The sequence below is a fragment of the Oncorhynchus masou genome, chromosome 6 (genome assembly GCF_036934945.1).
Source record: "Oncorhynchus masou masou isolate Uvic2021 chromosome 6, UVic_Omas_1.1, whole genome shotgun sequence".
Lineage (NCBI taxonomy): Eukaryota > Metazoa > Chordata > Actinopteri > Salmoniformes > Salmonidae > Oncorhynchus > Oncorhynchus masou.
The window spans coordinates 5,204,999-5,227,368 of NC_088217.1; the positions used below are offsets into that span (position 1 = coordinate 5,204,999).

Sequence of the window (22,370 nt, forward strand, 5' to 3'; positions counted from 1 at the left end):
CGGAGCCTGGACTTGAGCCCGATGGAACATCTCTGTAGAGACCTGAAAATAGCTGTGCAGCAACGCTCCCCATCCAACCTGACAGAGCTTGAGAGGATCTGCAGAGAAGAATGGGAGAAACTTCCCAAATACAGGTGTTTCAAGCTTGTAGTGTCAAGGAGACTCACGGCTGTAATCCCTGCCAAAGTACTGAGTAAAGGCTCATTTTTGTTTTTATTTTTTAATAAATGTGCTAAAATGTCAATACTTTCCAAACACACTGTATATATGATCCATAACGTATCGCTATGTGCCAAATATAATGGAGATTATGACGTTCTGAGACGGAATATGGAGATTACCAGATCACAGAAGGAAATTTAGGAGTGGTTATGGAATGCAAAAAATCAAATCACATAAATAAATCTGTTATTCACAAGTAGTTGCTGCTGTGCTGTTGATTTCTAAAGATAAAAGTTTAAATAAATATTTGCTATCATATAAGTCAAAACAAGCCAGTCATCTCGCACTTTCATCTGTAAAAAGCAGCCATTTCCTTGTCCAGGTCTAGTGATGTCTGCCATCACAGTGATCATCCTGGTGCTGTACTTTGCTGTGGACAACTTTGTCCTGCAGAAGAGGCCGTGGCTGACGGAGTGTACCCCCATCTACGTCCAGTACTTTGTCAAGTTCTTTATCATCGGTGTCACCGTACTTGTGGTGGCTGTACCCGAGGGGCTGCCCCTGGCCGTCACCATCTCCCTGGCCTACTCTGTCAAGGTATATACACACACACACACACACACTGGTCGGCACCATCTCCTACGCTGTCAAGGTAGAGAAAGAAAATCAAGCTATTTATCATTATATAGAAAATAAAATATATATTTTTGGGGCAAACTTCCACTACTACTCTGTCAGAGTATATTTACAAAAATATATTATCTAAAGTGTTGCCGGTCTAATAACTAGTATCTGATCTGTTGCAGCACTAAAAACTATTTAACAATAACTTTTACCTGTACGATCTCTGTGACTAATTACTTCTGGCAGATGATAGCGCTCCATGTTGCAAACATATCGCGGCAAATTATCTTTCCAGTGCTGTCTGTGCCTTCCTTTATTGCCTCTAATGGGATTTTTTTTTCTTCTAATTCAATTGAAACAAGGCTAAAACCTCCATCAACACGGTTTGATATTTTCATCCTCAGAAAATGATGAAAGATCATAACCTGGTCCGCCACCTGGATGCGTGTGAGACGATGGGGAACGCCACGGCCATCTGCTCAGACAAGACCGGCACGCTGACCACCAACCGCATGACGGCCGTGGCGTGCTACGTGGGGGACGTCCACTACAAGGAGATACCAGACCCCGGACTTCTGTCTGTTAAGTCTCTGGACATACTGGTCAACGCCATCTCCCTCAACAGCGCCTACACCACCAAGATACTGGTAAGAACCTATCACCCTGTATACTACACCACCAAGATACTGGTAAGAACCTATCACCCTGTATACTACACCACCAAGATACTGGTAAGAACCTATCACCCTGTATACTACACCACCAAGATACTGGTAAGAACCTATCACCCTGTATACTACACCACCAAGATACTGGTAAGAACCTATCACCCTGTATACTACACCACCAAGATACTGGTAAGAACCTATCACGCTATATACTACACCACCAAGATACTGGTAAGAACCTATCATGCTATATACTACACCACCAAGATAATGGTAAGAACCTATCACGCTATATACTACACCACCAAGATACTGAGAGATTACACCACCAAGATACTAGTAAGATACTGAGATATTACATCAACTACACACTGAGATACTGAGATATTACACCAACAACAACTACATACTGAGATATTACATCAACTACACACTGAGATACTGAGATATTACACCAACAACATACTGAGATACTGAGATACTACACCAACAACATACTGAGATATTACACCAACAACATACTGAGATATTACACCAACAACATACTGAGATATTACACCAACAACATACTGAGATATTACACCAACAATATACTGAGATATTACACCAACAACATACTGAGATATTACACCAACAACATACTGAGATATTACACCAACAACATACTGAGATATTACACCAACAACATACTGAGATATTACACCAACAACATACTGAGATATTACACCAACAACATACTGAGATATTACACCAACAACATACTGAGATATTACACCAACAACATACTGAGATATTACACCAACAACATACTGAGATATTACACCAACAACATACTGAGATATTACACCAACAACATACTGAGATATTACACCAACAACATACTGAGATATTACACCAACAACATACTGAGATATTACACCAACAACATACTGAGATATTACACCAACAACATACTGAGATATTACACCAACTACATACTGAGATATTACACCAACTACATACTGAGATATTACACCAACTACATACTGAGATACTGAGATACTGAGATACTACACCAACAACATACTGAGATATTACACCAAGATACTGGTACAAGATTCACCTGAAACAATTGGAAACACCTGCAACCCATTGAACCTCCTGATACACCTAGAAGTGTGTTTTGCAGTAGAAGTGCAGTAGTGTACAGTAGAAGTGCAGTAGTGTACAGTAGAAGTGCAGTAGTGTACAGTAGAAGTGCAGTAGTGTACAGTAGAAGTACACTAGGAGTGTAGTAGTGTACAGTAGAAGTGCAGTAGTGTGCAGTAGAAGTGCAGTACTGTACAGTATAAGTGCAGTACTGTACAGTAGAAGTGCAGTACTGTACAGTAGAAGTGCAGTAGTGTACAGTAGAAGTACACTAGGAGTGTAGGAGTGTACAGTAGAAGTGCAGTAGTGTACAGTAGAAGTGCAGTAGTGTACAGTAGAAGTGCAGTACTGTACAGTAGAAGTACACTAGGAGTGTAGTAGTGTACAGTAGAAGTGCAGTAGTGTGCAGTAGAAGTGCAGTACTGTACAGTAGAAGTGCAGTACTGTACAGTAGAAGTGCAGTACTGTACAGTAGAAGTGCAGTAGTGTACAGTAGAAGTGCAGTACTGTACAGTAGAAGTGCAGTACTGTACAGTAGAAGTACACTAGGAGTGTAGGAGTGTACAGTAGAAGTGCAGTAGTGTACAGTAGAAATGCAGTAGTGTACAGTAGAAGTGCAGTACTGTACAGTAGAAGTGCAGTAGTGTACAGTAGAAGTGCAGTACTGTACAGTAGAAGTACACTAGGAGTGTAGTAGTGTACAGTAGAAGTGCAGTAGTGTGCAGTAGAAGTGCAGTACTGTACAGTAGAAGTGCAGTAGTGTACAGTAGAAGTGCAGTACTGTACAGTAGAAGTGCAGTAGTGTACAGTAGAAGTGCAGTAGAAGTACACTAGGAGTGTAGTAGTGTACAGTAGAAGTGCAGTAGTGTGCAGTAGAAGTGCAGTAGTGTACAGTAGAAGTACAGTACTGTACAGTAGAAGTGCAGTAGTGTACAGTAGAAGTGCAGTACTGTACAGTAGAAGTACACTAGGAGTGTAGTAGTGTACAGTAGAAGTGCAGTAGTGTGCAGTAGAAGTGCAGTACTGTACAGTAGAAGTGCAGTACTGTACAGTAGAAGTACACTAGGAGTGTAGTAGTGTACAGTAGAAGTGCAGTAGTGTACAGTAGAAATGCAGTAGTGTACAGTAGAAGTGCAGTACTGTACAGTAGAAGTGCAGTAGTGTACAGTAGAAGTGCAGTACTGTACAGTAGAAGTACACTAGGAGTGTAGTAGTGTACAGTAGAAGTGCAGTAGTGTACAGTAGAAATGCAGTAGTGTACAGTAGAAGTGCAGTACTGTACAGTAGAAGTGCAGTAGCGTACAGTAGAAGTGCAGTACTGTACAGTAGAAGTACACTAGGAGTGTAGTAGTGTAAAGTAGAAGTGCAGTAGTGTACAGTAGAAATGCAGTAGTGTACAGTAGAAGTGCAGTACTGTACAGTAGAAGTGCAGTGGAAATGCAGTACTGTACAGTAGAAATGTAGTAGTGTACAGTAGAAGTACACTAGGAGTGCAGTAGTGTACAGTAGAAGTACACTAGGAGTGTAGTAGTGTACAGTAGAAGTGCAGTAGTGTACAGTAGAAGTGCAGTAGTGTACAGTAGAAGTGCAGTACTGTACAGTAGAAGTGTAGTAGTGTACAGTAGAAGTACACTAGGAGTGCAGTAGTGTACAGTAGAAGTACACTAGGAGTGTAGTAGTGTACAGTAGAAGTGCAGTAGTGTACAGTAGAAGTGCAGTAGTGTACAGTAGAAGTGCAGTACTGTACAGTAGAAGTGCAGTAGAAATGCAGTACTGTACAGTAGAAATGTAGTAGTGTACAGTAGAAGTACACTAGGAGTGCAGTAGTGTACAGTAGAAGTACACTAGGAGTGTAGTAGTGTACAGTAGAAGTGCAGTAGTGTACAGTAGAAGTGCAGTAGTGTACAGTAGAAGTGCAGTACTGTACAGTAGAAGTGCAGTAGAAATGCAGTACTGTACAGTAGAAATGTAGTAGTGTACAGTAGAAGTACACTAGGAGTGCAGTAGTGTACAGTAGAAGTACACTAGGAGTGTAGTAGTGTACAGTAGAAGTGCAGTAGTGTACAGTAGAAGTGCAGTAGTGTACAGTAGAAGTGCAGTACTGTACAGTAGAAGTGCAGTAGAAATGCAGTACTGTACAGTAGAAATGTAGTAGTGTACAGTAGAAGTACACTAGGAGTGCAGTAGTGTACAGTAGAAGTACACTAGGAGTGTAGTAGTGTACAGTAGAAGTGCAGTAGTGTACAGTAGAAGTGCAGTAGTGTACAGTAGAAGTGCAGTACTGTGCAGTACTGTACAGTAGAAGTGCAGTAGAAATGCAGTAGTGTGCAGTAGAAGTACACTAGGAGTGTAGTAGTGTACAGTAGAAGTGCAGTAGTGTACAGTAGAAGTGCAGTAGTGTACAGTAGAAGTGCAGTACTGTACAGTAGAAGTGCAGTAGAAATGCAGTAGTGTGCAGTAGAAGTACACTAGGAGTGTAGTAGTGTACAGTAGAAGTGCAGTAGTGTACAGTAGAAGTGCAGTAGTGTACAGTAGAAGTGCAGTACTGTACAGTAGAAGTGCAGTAGTGTACAGTAGAAGTACACTAGGAGTGCAGTAGTGTACAGTAGAAGTACACTAGGAGTGTAGTAGTGTACAGTAGAAGTACACTATGAGTGCAGTAGTGTACAGTAGAAGTGCAGTAGTGTACAGTAGAAGTGCAGTACTGTACAGTAGAAGTGCAGTAGTGTACATTAGAAGTGCAGTAGTGTACAGTAGAAGTGCAGCAGTGTACAGTAGTGTACAGTAGAAGTGCAGTAGTGTACAGTAGAAGTGCAGTACTGTACAGTAGAAGTGCAGTACTGTACAGTAGAGGTGCAGTACTGTACAGTAGAAGTACACTAGGAGTGCAGTAGTGTACAGTAGAAGTACACTAGGAGTGTAGTAGTGTACAGTAGAAGTACACTAGGAGTGCATTAGTGTACAGTAGAAGTGCAGTAGTGTACAGTAGAAGTGCAGTACTGTACAGTAGAAGTGCAGTAGAAGTGCAGTAGTGTACAGTAGAAGTGCAGTAGTGTACAGTAGTGTACAGTAGAAGTGCAGTAGTGTACAGTAGAAGTGCAGTAGTGTACAGTAGAAGTGCAGTAGTGTACAGTAGAAGTGCAGTAGTGTACAGTAGTGTACAGTAGAAGTGCAGTAGTGTACAGTAGAAGTGCAGTAGTGTACAGAAGAAGTGCAGTAGTGTACAGTAGAAGTGCAGTAGTGTACAGTAGAAGTCCAGTAGTGTACAGTAGAAGTGCAGTAGTGTATCACCAGGCAGACTCTTTGTAATATCGTCTAGAGTCTGGTCACAACTGGACTGGGAGCTATAATGTAATGCTGTAAAGAAACCTTGTTTATCTACCGCAGGGCAACAACACTGGAACACCAAAACCACACAGCTAATTCCACACAGCTAATTCCACACAGCTAATTCCACACAGATAATTCCACACAGCTAATTCCACACAGATAATTCCAAACCAGCATCCCTTAATGTAGTGCAAATTAAGAGCTGTGCATTCATTATGTGCATTCATTAAACAGAATCTGATTAAAACATCAATATGTATGTACAGTACCAGTCAAAAGTTTGGACACACCTACTCAATAAAAGGTTTTTATTTAATTTGTACTATTTTCTACATTGTAGAATAATAGTGAAGACATCAAAAATATGTTTAACAATGTAGAAAATAGTAATAAAAATAAATAAATAAAAACCCTTGACTGAGTCGGCGTGTCCAAACCTTTGCCTGACGCTGTATATTGAAATGAGAGCCTCAGTGCATCCGGTTTCAGGACAGGGGCAACTAAAAGGTCCTTGATGCACCTTCTCCAACATGGTGCGTGTTCTACATCTACCGGCTGAGACTGGGGTCGCTTGGAAATGCCCTGTTGCAGTGGGTATTTTAGTATCTGTGTGTGTGTGTGTGTGTGTGTATCGAGCTGTGTGTATTGAAGCTTGCTTGATTCCAAAGCCTCAGCGCATCCAGCTGGTCTTAGACAGGTTGTTTGTCCAGGTAGTACTGTGCTGCTATCTGATTGGTCCAAGTAAACCGGACGTGGCCGTTAGATTGGCTCTCCTGACTCCCAGAGCTCTGTCTGTGTCTGTGGGAGTAATCCTCTTCCTGGCATCTCTAGAAACACCTGCTTTTATTACTGCCTGCAAGGCCTAGAAGCCTTTGATCATACAACCGTCCTCCATGGATACAGGATAAGAGACCGATCAACAGATCTTGATTCTATTCAAACCATCTGAAAGTGTACAGTCACCTTGAATAAAAAATAAAATAAAAAACGATTTAATTGTCACATGCTTTGTAAAATAAAAACAGCAGGTGAAATGCTTACTTATTAACTGAACCAGTTGAAATATAACACAATCATATATCCCCTCCATACAGAATACTACTGGTACTGTATTAACTGAACCAGTTGAAATATAACACAATCATATATCCCCTCCATACAGAATACTACTGGTACTGTATTAACTGAAAACAGTTGAAATTAACAAAGTACTATTTCATTTCTACCAACGGTTGTATAAATCAAAAACGTATTCTACTGAGAAAGACCTTAAAAATAAAATTAAAAATAATAATAATCTATTAAGTTACCAAATTTGCACGATGAGCCGAAATCCCAATTTGGATAAACCGATCTCAATGCAGGAAATCCATAATGCCATTTTAGAACTGCAAAAATTCACAGGCACAGAGAAGTGATGGTTATACCTCATAATTTTATAAGCACTTTGTAGCTATACTTTGAATAAATACTGCTGAGACTGTATAATACATTTTGGGATCATTCTGGGGCGGCAGGGTAGCCTAGTGGTTAGAGTGTTGGACTAGTCACCAAAAGGTTGCAAGGTTGCAAGTTCAAACCCCAGAGCTGACAAGGTATAAATCTGTCGTTCTGCCCCTGAACAGGCAGTTAACCCACTGTTCCTAGGCCGTCATTGAAAATAAGAATTTGTTCTTAACTGACTTTCCTAGTTAAATAAAGGTAAAATAAAAAAATACCTGTCTCAATGCTCAACCGACCAATCGCTTTACTACGTTTAGATATGAACATACTTTCTAAATTATTAGCAAACAGACTGAGAAAAGTTAGTCATCCTTTCATTTCAACTGACCCGGTAGGTGTAATGTCAAATCGATATAGCTCAGATACAGACATTTTATAACATTTACATACATTTACATTTAAGTCATTTAGCAGACGCTCTTATCCAGAGCGACTTACAAATTGGGAGAAAACATTGTTAAGGAGGATATAGTAACATCTCAACACACGTTTGTTTTACAGTAGTTTTGCTATTTTTAACTATTTTAACTATTACAGATACAGTGTATGTGTTCACTCCAACTTGTATGGTGTATACTGATGTTGAAGGTACCATCAGCAGCATTATCCCTTGATGACGAAGTATAGTGGAAATATTTATTATAATATTATCTATGCAATGGAAAGATTTGGGTTTGGTCCTTTTGTTTATAAGATGAGTCTCCAGTATATATACAATTGCTCTAAAGCAGCAGTTATAACAAATGGTATTGTAACGGCTTTCGTCTGGTGAAGGAGAAGCGGACCAAAATGCAGCGTGGTATTTTTGAGACATGTTTAATGACGATGAAAAAACGAACTATACAAAACAACAAACGGAACGTGAAAACCTATACAGCCTATCTGGTGACAACAAACACAGGGACAGGAACAATCACCCACGAAATACTCAAAGAATATGGCTGCCTAAATATGGTTCTCAATCAGAGACAACGATAATCACCTGACTCTGATTGAGAACCGCCTCAGGCAGCCATAGACTATGCTAGACACCCCCACGACAAAACACACCACAAAAAACCCATGTCACACCCTGGCCTGACCAAATAAATGCAGACAAACACAATATACAGTGCCTTGCGAAAGTATTCGGCCCCCTTGAACTTTGCGACCTTTTGCCACATTTCAGGCTTCAAACATAAAGATATAAAACTGTATTTTTTTGTGAAGAATCAACAACAAGTTGGACACAATCATGAAGTGGAACGACATTTATTGGATATTTCAAACTTTTTTAACAAATCAAAAACTGAAAAATTGGGCGTGCAAAATTATTCAGCCCCCTTAAGTTAATACTTTGTACCGCCACCTTTTGCTGCTGAATACAACAGGTGTAGTAGACCTCACAGTGAAATGCTGAATACAACAGGTGTAGTAGACCTCACAGTGAAATGCTGAATACAACAGGTGTAGTAGACCTCACAGTGAAATGCTTAATACAACAGGTGTAGTAGACCTGACAGTGAAATGCTGAATACAACAGGTGTAGTAGACCTCACAGTGACATGCTGAATACAACAGGTGTAGTAGACCTCACAGTGACATGCTGAATACAACAGGTGTAGTAGACCTTACAGTGAAATGCTGAATTACAACAGGTGTAGTAGACCTGACAGTGACATGCTGAATACAACAGGTGTAGTAGACCTTACAGTGAAATGCTGAATACAACAGGTGTAGTAGACCTTACAGTGACATGCTGAATACAACAGGTGTAGTAGACCTCACAGTGAAATGCTGAATACAACAGGTGTAGTAGACCTCACAGTGTTATGCTGAATACAACAGGTGTAGTAGACCTTACAGTGACATGCTGAATACAACAGGTGTAGTAGACCTCACAGTGAAATGCTGAATACAACAGGTGTAGTAGACCTCACAGTGAAATGCTGAATACAACAGGTGTAGTAGACCTCAGTGTTATGCTGAATACAACAGGTGTAGTAGACCTCACAGTGAAATGCTGAATACAACAGGTGTAGTAGACCTCACAGTGATATGCTGAATACAACAGGTGTAGTTGACCTCACAGTGATATGCTGAATACAACAGGTGTAGTAGACCTTACAGTGAAATACTTATTTACGAGCTCCTTAACCGACAGTGCAGTTTAAAAAAATATGGATAAGAATAAGAGATAAAAGTAACAAGTAATTAAAGAGCAGCAGTAAAAAAAAATAACAATATATACAGGGGGACAGAGCCAATGTGCAGGGGCACCGGTTAGTTGAGGTAGTATAGTACATGTAGGTAGAGTTATTAAAGTGACTATGCATAGATGATAACAGAGAGAGGCAGTGGTGTTGAAAGGGGAAGAGGGGGGGGGGCAATGTGAGTAGTCTAGGTAGTTATTTGACTAGATGTTCAGAAGTCTTATTGCTTGGGGCTAGAAGCTGTTTAGAAGCCTCTTGGGCCTAGACTTGGCGCTCCGATACCGCTTGTCGTGTGGTAGCAGAGAGAACAGTCTATAGAAGAGACTGGGTCTATGGAAGAGACTGGGTCTATAGAAGAGACTGGGTCTATGGAAGTGACTGGGAATATGGAAGAGATTGGTTGACCAGTCTCTGAGAAATGACATGCAAGAGGGGATTTAGGTTAATTTCTCCTCACTACTGTTCTATAATACGTGCTTCTCCTCCTGTCTAGCGGTTCGGCCCACGTATTGCTTATTGCATGGACAAAGAAATAAAGCATCTGCGTGTGAATAACTGTTTGATAGTGTTTTGATTGTTTGCCAGAGTTGCTGAATACGCTCACTTTGTTACAGGGAAACACCTACAACTCCGGCAGTGATAGAAGCCAATCACACGGTTCAGTCTTCCTCCATTTCATTTAGAGGGACGTGTGCATGAGTGTCAGTCTCCAACAATGATAGTGGCCCTGCCGTGTGAAAAGAAAGGAATAACCTTTTGGCAAGCAGGATGGGCCATGAGCACATTCCAATGTTCCTTTTAATAACTCTCATGATGTCATCGCTCTAGTCGTGACGCGATGTCATCGCTCAAAGGACAATATGTAGAGGGACAGACTCATGAATGTTTTGTTTAATTTAATTTACATAAAAAAAAATAAAAACACTTTTATCTCTTCTGGTAGAGCTTTCATCTATGGTAAGTCCTCAACTGAGAGCATCGTCAAGCCATTTTTTTTTGGGGGGGGGGGGGGGTTTAGTTTGAAATTACTGTCTTGGAGTGAACGAAAACAGAGGACAATATGTTATTTATAATATGTAATTAATACTAATCATGTGCATAGGTACAAAAGTGTTGATACAAAGTCATTATACCAATAATATAATATATCAATAATATTTAATTTTATACAGGCAATGTACATAGTAAGAAATTGCTGGCAATTTTATAATGACTCCAACTGTACCTATTTATTTATGTTCTTCAAATTTCGTTGCAGTCCTCCCATACAGTATATGCAACATTTGTATTTAGCATTTTTGTTAGGATGACATTTTGATAGGAAAGTATAGAAATGCCTTTGAGACAAAATAGCATGAGAGAGAGAACAATGTTGTCATGTGTTGATGTAGTGTTTGTTGTTGTTGTTTGGTTAGTGTGATGTGTTGTTGTTGTTGTTTGGTTAGTGTGATATGTTGTATGTGTTGTTATTGTTTGGTTAGTGTGATATGTTGTATGTGTTGTTGTTTGGTTAGTGTGATATGTTGTATGTGTTGTTGTTGTCTGGTTAGTGTGATGTGTTGTATGTGTTGTTGTTGTTTGGTTAGTGTGATATGTTGTATGTGTTGTTGTTGTTTGGTTAGTGTGATATGTTGTTTGTGTTGACATGGTGTTTGTTGTTGTTGTTTGGTTAGTGTTGTATGTGTTGACCTGGTGTTTGTTGATGCAGGTAGCCTAGTGGTTAGAGGGGCGGCAGGTAACCTAGTGGTTAGAGGGGCGGGAGGTAGCCTAGTGGTTAGAGGGGCGGCAGGTAACCTAGTGGTTAGAGGGGAGGGAGGTAGCTTAGTGGTTAGAGGGGCGGCAGGTAGCTTAGTGGTTAGAGGGGCGGCAGGTAGCCTAGTGGTTAGAGGGGCGGCAGATAGCAGGGTGGTTAGAGGGGAGGCAGGTAGCCTAGTGGTTAGAGGGGCGGCATGTAGCCTAGAGGTTAGAGGGGAGGCAGGTAGCCTAGTGGTTAGAGGGGCGGGAGGTAGCCTAGTGGTTAGAGGGGCGAGAGGTAGCCTAGTGGTTAGAGGGACGGCAGGTAGCCTAGTGGTTAGAGGGGCGGCAGGTAGCCTAGTGGTTAGAGGGGAGGCAGGTAGCCTAGTGGTTAGAGGGGGCGGCAGGTAGCCTAGTGGTTAGAGGGGCGGCAGGTAGCCTAGTGGTTAGAGGGGAGGCAGGGAGCCTAGTGGTTAGAGGGGAGGCAGGTAGCCTAGTGGTTAGAGGGGCGGCATGTAGCCTAGTGGTTAGAGGGGAGGCAGGTAGCCTAGTGGTTAGAGGGGCGGGAGGTAGCCTAGTGGTTAGAGGGGCAGCAGGTAGCCTAGTGGTTAGAGGGGCGGCAGGTAGCCTAGTGGTTAGAGGGGCGGCAGGTAGCCTAGTGGTTAGAGGGGAGGCAGGTAGCCTAGTGGTTAGAGGGGCGGCAGGTAGCCTAGTGGTTAGAGGGGCGGCAGGTAGCCTAGTGGTTAGAGGGGAGGCAGGGAGCCTAGTGGTTAGAGGGGAGGCAGGTAGCCTAGTGGTTAGAGGAGGCAGGTAGCCTAGTGGTTAGAGGGGAGGCAGGTAGCCTAGTGGTTAGAGGGGCGGCAGGTAGCCTCGTGGTTAGAGGGGCGGCAGGTAGCCTAGTGGTTAGAGGGGCGGCAGGTAGCCTAGTGGTTAGAGGGGCGGCAGGGAGCCTAGTGGTTAGAGGGGAGGCAGGTAGCGTAGTGGTTAGAGGGGGAGGCAGGTAACCTAGTGGTTAGAGGAGGCAGGTAGCCTAGTGGTTAGAGGGGTGGCAGGTAGCCTAGTGGTTAGAGTGTTGGACTAGTAACCGAACAAGGCAGTTAACCCACTGTTCCTAGGCAGTCATTGAAAATAAGAATTTGTTCTTAACTGACTTGCCTAGTCAAATAAATAAAAAAATCCAGGAGCCTCAGAACTCCAAGCTGCAGTTCTAGCAGGCCTTTGAACTTTGTATCTTAAAACTCGGCTAGCATGGTGTACATTTTAGGACGTCCTCAGCTTCAGAACGTCATACTGCAAGCCCTCTGTGGCGTCCTCCCCATTCAAACTGTCTCTCTGAGCTGTGAAATAAATATCTCAACTTGCTCTAGTCTTCCTGGACTGCCAGAGAAGGCTTTGATATTATTATTATTATTATTACTATTATTACTATTATTATTATTATTATTATTGTTATTATTATTATTATTATTGTTATTATTATTATTATTGTTATTATTATTATTATTATTATTATTACTATTATTATTATTATTATTATTATTGTTGTTATTATTATTATTATTATTATTATTACTATTATTATTACTATTATTGTTATTATTATTATTATTATGATTATTATTATTATTCATATTCATATTATTTTTATTTTTATTTTCCCTCCTAGTCAACGAACGGCGACAGGCATCAGTCAGCAGGGACCGAACTATTGTTCAGTACGCACATAAAATGACTCCATCCCCCAGAAGTCTATGCTTCCCCCAGCCTGCCCAGCACCAGTAGGACTCCATCCCCCATAGGCCTCTGTTCTGTTCTGTTCCTTCATCCGATTCCACCCCCCAGAAGCCTCTGCTTCCCAAACAACAAGAGTATTCCATCCCTCAGAGGCATCGCTTGTGTTCTGTTGAAACTACATTCCCCACACTTGCTTCTCCGGAACCAGAAACTCATCCCCCAGAGGCCTCTGTTGCTCTGTTCTGTTATGTCCTTTCATACAATTCCATCCCCCAGAAGCCTCTGCTTTCCCTCAGCCTAGCCAGCACTACGGGAAGACCATCTTATGTAACTACTGGTGTGGTGGGACTCATCACTATGACTTAAAATACCTTCAAAATCAGCCGGGGAAAAGTTGTGATTGATATGTAGATTACGTTCGTCATTACCCCATCCCAAATATCTCAACTATCTCAACTAATTAAAGAAATACAGTAAAGTATTCCTCAGAAAAAAAACATCCTCTCATCATAGGACATTGCCTTACATTTTATTACTGTGTAAGAACGGGGTTCTAGTAAAACTAAGGCAACGTCCCAAATGATAACCTATTCCATTTATAGTGCACTACTATTGACCAGAGCCTTATTATGAGCCCTGGTTAAAAGTAGTGCACTGAATAGGGAATAGGGCTCTGGTCTAAAGTAGTGCACTGAATAGGGAATAGGGCTCTGGTCTTAAGTAGTGCACTGAATAGGGAATAGGGCTCTGGTCTTAAGTAGTGCACTACATAGGGAATAGGGCTCTGGTCTTAAGTAGTGCACTACATAGGGAATAGGGCTCTGGTCTAAAGTAGTGCACTACATAGGGAATAGGGAATAGGGCTCTGGTCTAAAGTAGTGCACTACATAGGGAATAGGGAATAGGGCTCTGGTCTAAAGTAGTGCACTACATAGGGAATAGGGCTCTGGTCTTAAGTAGTGCACTACATAGGGAATAGGGCTATGGTCTAAAGTAGTGCACTACATAGGGAATAGGGAATAGGGAATGGGGCTCTGGTCTAAAGTAGTACACTACATAGGGAATAGGGCTCTGGTCTAAAGTAGTGCACTACATAGGGAATAGGGCTCTGGTCTTAAGTAGTGCACTACATAGGGAATAGGGCTCTGGTCTAAAGTAGTGCACTACATAGGGAATAGGGCTCTGGTCTTAAGTAGTGCACTACATAGGGAATAGGGCTATGGTCTAAAGGAGTGCACTACATAGGGAATAGGGCTCTGGTCTAAAGTAGTGCACTGAATAGGGAATAGGGCTCTGGTCTTAAGTAGTGCACTACATAGGGAATAGGGCTCTGGTCTTAAGTAGTGCACTACATAGGGAATAGGGCTCTGGTCTTAAGTAGTGCACTACATAGGGAATAGGGCTCTGGTCTAAATTAGTGCACTACATAGGGAATAGGGAATAGGGAATAGGGCTCTGGTCTAAAGTAGTGCACTACATAGGGAATAGGGAATAGGGCTCTGGTCGAAAGTAGTGCGCTATATAGGGAATGGGGCTCTGGTCTAAAGTAGTACACTATATAGGGCTCTGGTCTAAAGTAGTGCACTATATAGGGAATAGGGTCCTGGTCTAAAGTAGTGCACTACATAGGGAATAGGGCTCTGGTCTAAAGTAGTGCACCACATAGGGAATAGGGCTCTGGTCTAAAGTAGTGCACTATATCGGGAATAGGGCTCTGGTCTTAAGTAGTACACTATATAGGGAATAGGGCTCTGGTCTAAAGTAGTGCACTACATAGGGAATAGGGCTCTGGTCTAAAGTAGTGCACTACATAGGGAATAGGGCTCTGGTCTTAAGTAGTGCGCTATATAGGGAATAGGGCTCTGGTCTAAAGTTGTACACTATATAGGGCTCTGGTCTAAAGTAGTGCACTATATAGGGAATAGGGTCCTGGTCTAAAGTAGTGCACTACATAGGGAATAGGGCTCTGGTCTAAAGTAGTGCACTACATAGGGAATAGGGCTCTGGTCTAAAGTAGTGCACTATATAGGGAATAGGGCCCTGGTCTAAAGTAGTGCACTATATAGGGAATAGGGCCCTGGTCTAAAGTAGTGCACTATATAGGGAATAGGGCTCTGGTCTAAAGTAGTGCACTATATAGGGAATAGGGCTCTGGTCTAAAGTAGTGCACTACATAGGGAATAGGGCTCTGGTCTAAAGTAGTGCACTATATAGGGAATAGGGCTCTGGTCTAAAGTTGTACACTATATAGGGCTCTGGTCTAAAGTAGTGCACTATATAGGGAATAGGGCTCTGGTCTAAAGTAGTGCACTACATAGGGAATTAGGGCTCTGGTCTAAAGTAGTGCACTACATAGGGAATAGGGCTCTGGTCTAAAGTAGTGCACTACATAGGGAATAGGGCTCTGGTCTAAAGTAGTGCACTATATAGGGCTCTGGCATTTGAGATGTAGACTCTTGTTGTCCTGTATTGTTCTAGGTTGTCCTCTATTGTGCTCTGACTACATCCATACCAGACAGACTGTCTCAGTGCTGTGACTACATCCAGACAGACAGACTGTCTCAGTGCTGTCACTACATCCAGACAGACAGACTGTCTCAGTGCTCTGACTACATCCATACCAGACAGACTGTCTCAGTGCTGTGACTACATCCATACCAGACAGACTGTCTCAGTGCTGTGACTACATCCAGACAGACTGTCTCAGTGCTGTGACTACATCCATACCAGACAGACTGTCTCAGTGCTGTGACTACATCCATACCAGACAGACTGTCTCAGTGCTGTGACTACATCCATACCAGACAGACTGTCTCAGTGCTGTGACTACATCCATACCAGACAGACTGTCTCAGTGCTGTGACTACATCCAGACAGACTGTCTCAGTGCTGTGACTACATCCAGACAGACTGTCTCAGTGCTGTGACTACATCCAGACAGACTGTCTCAGTGCTCTGACTACATCCAGACAGACTGTCTCAGTGCTGTGACTACATCCAGACAGACTGTCTCAGTGCTGTGACTACTTCCATACCAGACAGACTGTCTCAGTGCTGTGACTACATCCAGACAGACTGTCTCAGTGCTCTGACTTCATCCAGACAGACTGTCTCAGTGCTGTGACTACATCCAGACAGACTGTCTCAGTGCTGTGACTACATCCATACCAGACTGTCTCAGTGCTGTGACTACATCCAGACAGACTGTCTCAGTGCTGTGACTACATCCAGACAGACTGTCTCAGTGCTGTGACTACATCCAGACAGACTGTCTCAGTGCTGTGACTACATCCAGACAGACTGTCTCAGTGCTGTGATTACATCCAGACAGACTGTCTCAGTGCTGTGACTACATCCAGACAGACTGTCTCAGTGCTGTCACTACATCCAGACAGACTGTCTCAGTGCTGTCACTACATCCAGACAGACTGTCTCAGTGCTGTGACTACATCCAGACAGACTGTCTCAGTGCTGTGACTACATCCAGACAGACTGTCTCAGTGCTGTCACTACATCCAGACAGACAGACTGTCTCAGTGCTGTCACTACATCCAGACAGACTATCTCAGTGCTCTGACTACATCCATACCAGACAGACTGTCTCAGTGCTGTGACTACATCCAGACAGACTGTCTCAGTGCTGTGACTACATCCATACCAGACAGACTGTCTCAGTGCTGTGACTTCATCCAGACAGACTGTCTCAGTGCTGTGACTACATCCAGACAGACTGTCTCAGTGCTCTGACTACATCCATACCAGACAGACTGTCTCAGTGCTGTGACTACATCCATACCAGACAGACTGTCTCAGTGCTGTGACTACATCCAGACAGACTGTCTCAGTGCTGTGACTACATCCAGACAGACTGTCTCAGTGCTGTCACTACATCCAGACAGACTGTCTCAGTGCTGTCACTACATCCAGACAGACTGTCTCAGTGCTGTCACTACATCCAGACAGACTGTCTCAGTGCTGTGACTACATCCAGACAGACTGTCTCAGTGCTGTGACTACATCCAGACAGACAGACTGTCTCAGTGCTGTCACTACATCCAGACAGACAGACTGTCTCAGTGCTGTCACTACATCCAGACAGACAGACTGTCTCAGTGCTGTCACTACATCCAGACAGACTGTCTCAGTGCTGTGACTACTTCCATACCAGACTGACTGTCTCAGTGCTGTGACTACTTCCATACCAGACTGACTGTCTCAGTGCTGTGACTACATCCATACCAGACAGACTGTCTCAGTGCTGTGACTACATCCATACCAGACAGACTGTCTCAGTGCTGTGACTACATCCAGACAGACAGACTGTCTCAGTGCTGTGACTACATCCAGACAGACTGTCTCAGTGCTGTGACTACATCCAGACAGACAGACTGTCTCAGTGCTGTGACTACATCCATACCAGACAGACTGTCTCAGTGCTGTGACTACATCCAGACAGACTGTCTCAGTGCTCTGACTACATCCAGACAGACTGTCTCAGTGCTCTGATTACATCCAGACAGACTGTCTCAGTGCTGTGACTACATCCAGACAGACTGTCTCAGTGCTGTGACTACATCCAGACAGACTGTCTCAGTGCTCTGATTACATCCAGACAGACTGTCTCAGTGCTGTGACTACATCCATACCAGACAGACTGTCTCAGTGCTGTGACTACATCCAGACAGACTGTCTCAGTGCTCTGATTACATCCAGACAGACTGTCTCAGTGCTGTGACTTCATCCAGACAGACTGTCTCAGTGCTGTCACTACATCCAGACAGACAGACTGTCTCAGTGCTGTGACTACATCCAGACAGACTGTCTCAGTGCTGTGACTACATCCAGACAGACTGTCTCAGTGCTGTGACTACATCCAGACAGACTGTCTCAGTGCTGTGACTACATCCAGACAGACTGTCTCAGTGCTCTGATTACATCCAGACAGACTGTCTCAGTGCTGTGACTACATCCAGACAGACTGTCTCAGTGCTCTGATTACATCCAGACAGACTGTCTCAGTGCTGTGACTACATCCAGACAGACTGTCTCAGTGCTGTGACTACATCCAGACAGACTGTCTCAGTGCTGTGACTACATCCAGACAGACTGTCTCAGTGCTCTGATTACATCCAGACAGACTGTCTCAGTGCTGTGACTACATCCATACCAGACAGACTGTCTCAGTGCTGTGACTACATCCAGACAGACTGTCTCAGTGCTGTGATTACATCCAGACAGACTGTCTCAGTGCTGTGACTACATCCAGACAGACTGTCTCAGTGCTGTGACTACATCCAGACAGACTGTCTCAGTGCTGTGACTACATCCAGACAGACTGTCTCAGTGCTGTGACTACATCCAGACAGACTGTCTCAGTGCTGTGACTACATCCAGACAGACTGTCTCAGTGCTGTGACTACATCCAGACAGACTGTCTCAGTGCTGTGACTACATCCAGACAGACTGTCTCAGTGCTGTGACTACATCCAGACAGACTGTCTCAGTGCTGTCACTACATCCAGACAGACTGTCTCAGTGCTGTGACTACATCCATACCAGACAGACTGTCTCAGTGCTCTGATTACATCCAGACAGACTGTCTCAGTGCTGTCACTACATCCAGACAGACTGTCTCAGTGCTGTGACTACATCCAGACAGACTGTCTCAGTGCTGTGACTACATCCAGACAGACTGTCTCAGTGCTCTGACTACATCCAGACAGACTGTCTCAGTGCTGTGACTACATCCAGACAGACTGTCTCAGTGCTGTCACTACATCCAGACAGACAGACTGTCTCAGTGCTGTGACTACATCCAGACAGACTGTCTCAGTGCTGTCACTACATCCAGACAGACTGTCTCAGTGCTGTGACTACATCCAGACAGACTGTCTCAGTGCTGTGACTACATCCATACCAGACAGACTGTCTCAGTGCTGTGACTACATCCAGACAGACTGTCTCAGTGCTGTGACTACATCCAGACAGACTGTCTCAGTGCTGTGACTACATCCAGACAGACTGTCTCAGTGCTGTGACTACATCCAGACAGACTGTCTCAGTGCTGTGACTACATCCATACCAGACAGACTGTCAGAAGCAGCAGAGGGAGTAGAGAGCAGACCAGCAGATTCCCCGGAGAGAGATGTGTCATGAATAGGGTCTCGCTGGTCTCTGACTTGAACAACGACGCGTTAATGATAAAATGCCATCGGTAGGATAGGATATGATGAACTTTGCAACTCAAGAGGAAAATGCACTCAGACACTGCTGTATACAAAATAGACACTGTATATTACACACTCAACATCAAATCAAATGTTATTGGTCACACACACACACACACACACACACATACAGTGGGGCAAAAAAAGTATTTAGTCAGCCACCAATTGGGCAAGTTCTCCCACTTAAAAAAAAGATGAGAGAGGCCTGTAATTTTCATCATAGGTACACTTCAACTATGACAGACAAAATGAGAGAAAAAATTCCAGGAAATCTTCGTCTTCTAGTGGGAAGAGAACCCACAAGCTGGTCCTTTGTTTCCTGGCCATTTTCCCAGGTGAAGAAAGGAAGCTTGTGCTTTTGTGACACTCGTTCCAGATCTCACGCTAGGTGTGTTGGGGATAGTGCTTACCGTAAGGGGCTGACGTCAAAATATTGTTTCGACCACATATCAACTATGGGGTATTGTTTCAAGTTGGATTTGTGTTTGTTGACAACCCAATGAAATATCAATTTAAATTGGACGTTAATCTGACATTTTTATCTCGTTAGAAAGGGATGGTTTTGGCAAGAGATTTACATAATCTGTAATTAGAGAGAGGACTGAAGGAGAGAGGGAGAGAGGGAGGGAGAGAGAGAGACAGAGAGACAGAGAGAGACAGAGAGAGAGAGAGAAAGAGAGAGAGAGAGAGAGCGAGAGAGAGTTATATAAAACATTGAAGTTGTCGGCCAACACCAGTAGTGTGATATGGACTGTAAACTCTCCCTTCACACGTTCTCTCCACAGCAAGTCAGAGCAGACCCACACAAATAAAAATCAAGAGAACCAAAGCTGATTGAAGTACTAATTTTGTATCTTTATATAATTGCTGTGTCTCAGAAATGAAAGTTTAGTTCTTAAAGGGGTACAAACACTTGTCATTTTGTACCTTTAGTTATAGGTACAGTACATCATTTCCCACTTAAGGGACGGAAAGCGACGGAAAGAGAGACATATACCTTAAAAGAGCCAATAGTATACCATAGGGGGCAGATAGTTTAGGTACACATCTGCCTTTTTAGGGTACCACCACAAATCAAGGACCAGCTGAACCACTGCCTGTTCACCCCGGTACCATCCAGAAGGCGAGGTGCATCAAAGCAGGGACCGAGAGACTGGAAAAACAGCATCTATCTCAAGGCCATCAGACTGTTAAATAGTAGCCGGCCTCTGCCCAGGACCGTGCCCTAAACTTTAGTCACTGCCTCTTGTCAGCTACTACCCGGTTACTCTACCATGCAGCTTAGAGGCTGCTGCTCTATGTACATAGTCATGGAACACTGGTCACTTTCATAACGGAACACTGGTCACTTTAATAACGGAACACTGGTCACTTTAATAATGGAACACTGGTCACTTCAATAATGGAACACTGGTCACTTTAATCATGGAACACTGGTCACTTTAATAATGGAACACTGGTCACTTTAATAATGGAACACTGGTCACTTTAATAATGGAACACTGGTCACTTTAATAATGGAACACTGGTCCCTTTAATAATGGAACACTGGTCACTTTAATAATGGAACACTGGTCACTGTAATAATGGAACACTGGTCACTTTAATAACGGAACACTGGTCACTTTAATAGTGGAACACTGGTCACTTTATTAATGGAACACTGGTCACTTTAATAATGGAACACTGGTCACTTTAATAATGGAACACTGGTCACTTTAATAATGGAACACTGGTCACTTTATTAATGGAACACTGGTCACTTTAATAATGGAACACTGGTCACTTTATTAATGGAACACTGGTCACTTTAAATATGTTTACCCATTTCATATGTACAGTGCATTCGGAAAGTATTCATACCCCTTCACATGTTCCACATTTTGTTACGTTACAGCCTTATTCTAAAGTGGATTAAATAAACAAAATTCCACATCAATCTACACACAATACCCCATAATGACAATGCAACAACAGGTTTGTAGAAATGTTAGATTATTTATAAAAAGTAAAAACAGAAATACTTTATTTACACAAGTATTCAGACCCTTTGCTATGAGACTAGAAATCGAGCTCAGGTGCATCCTGTTTCCATTGATCATCCTTGATGATTATAGAACTTGACTGGAGTCCCCTTGTGGTAAATTCAATTGATTGGACATGATTTGGAAAGGCACACACCTGTCTATATAAGGTTCCACAGTTGACAGTGCATGTCAGTGCAAAAACCAAGCCATGAGGTCGAAGGAATTGTCCCTTGAGCTCAGAGACAGAATTGTACCCTTCCCCACAGATCTGGGGAAGGGTACCAAAAACTGTCTGCAGCATTGAAGGTCCCCAAGAACACAGTGGCCTCCATCCTTCTGGAATGGAAGAAGTTTGGAACCACCAAGACTCTTCCTGGAGCTGACCACCTGGCCTAACCACTCCTCAGTAAAAGGCACATGACAGCCCGCTTGGAGTTTGCCAAAAGACGCTTAAAGACTCTCAGACCATGAGAAACAAGATTCTCTGGACTGATGAAACCAAGATTGACCTGAATGCCAAATGTCACATCTGGAGGAAACCTGGCACCATCTCTACGGTGAAGCATGGTGGTGGCAGCATCATGCTGTGGGGATGTTTTTCAGTGGCAGGGAGACTAGTCAGGATCGAGGCAAAGATGAACGGAGCAAAGTACGGAGAGATCCTTGATGAAAACCTGCTCAAATGCGCACAGGACCTTAGACTGCGGCTAAGGTTCACCTTCCAACATTTGCAAAAATGTCTAAACAAACCTGTTTTTTATTTAGTCATTTTGGGGTATTGTGTGTAGACTGCTGAGGGCGGAAAAAACAATATAATCAATTTTAGAATAAGGCTGTAACGTAACAAAATGTGGAAAAAGTTAAGGGGTCTGAATACTTTTACAAGGCATCTAATACACTGTATTCTAGTCAAGGTTATCAAATAAAATATATTTTTTTAAACTATTGCTATATATATATATACTATTCTATCCATGTATTCTTCAGATATACTACATATATTTTATCCATATATTGCCCATAATGTCTATAGCCTTTACT

General features: G+C 42.9%; 1 protein-coding gene across 10 annotated transcripts in view; it reads left to right on the forward strand.

The window, feature by feature from the left end:
- Positions 1-22,370, forward strand: part of atp2b2 (ATPase plasma membrane Ca2+ transporting 2) — a 215,511-nt gene that overhangs the window by 124,133 nt on the left and 69,008 nt on the right. For all 10 annotated transcript variants that reach the window (XM_064967444.1, XM_064967442.1, XM_064967440.1 and 7 more), the window contains 2 exons: positions 545-759; positions 1,191-1,433. In XM_064967444.1, the coding sequence (XP_064823516.1) occupies positions 545-759; positions 1,191-1,433 (458 nt within the window). The remainder of the gene's footprint in view (positions 1-544; positions 760-1,190; positions 1,434-22,370) is intronic.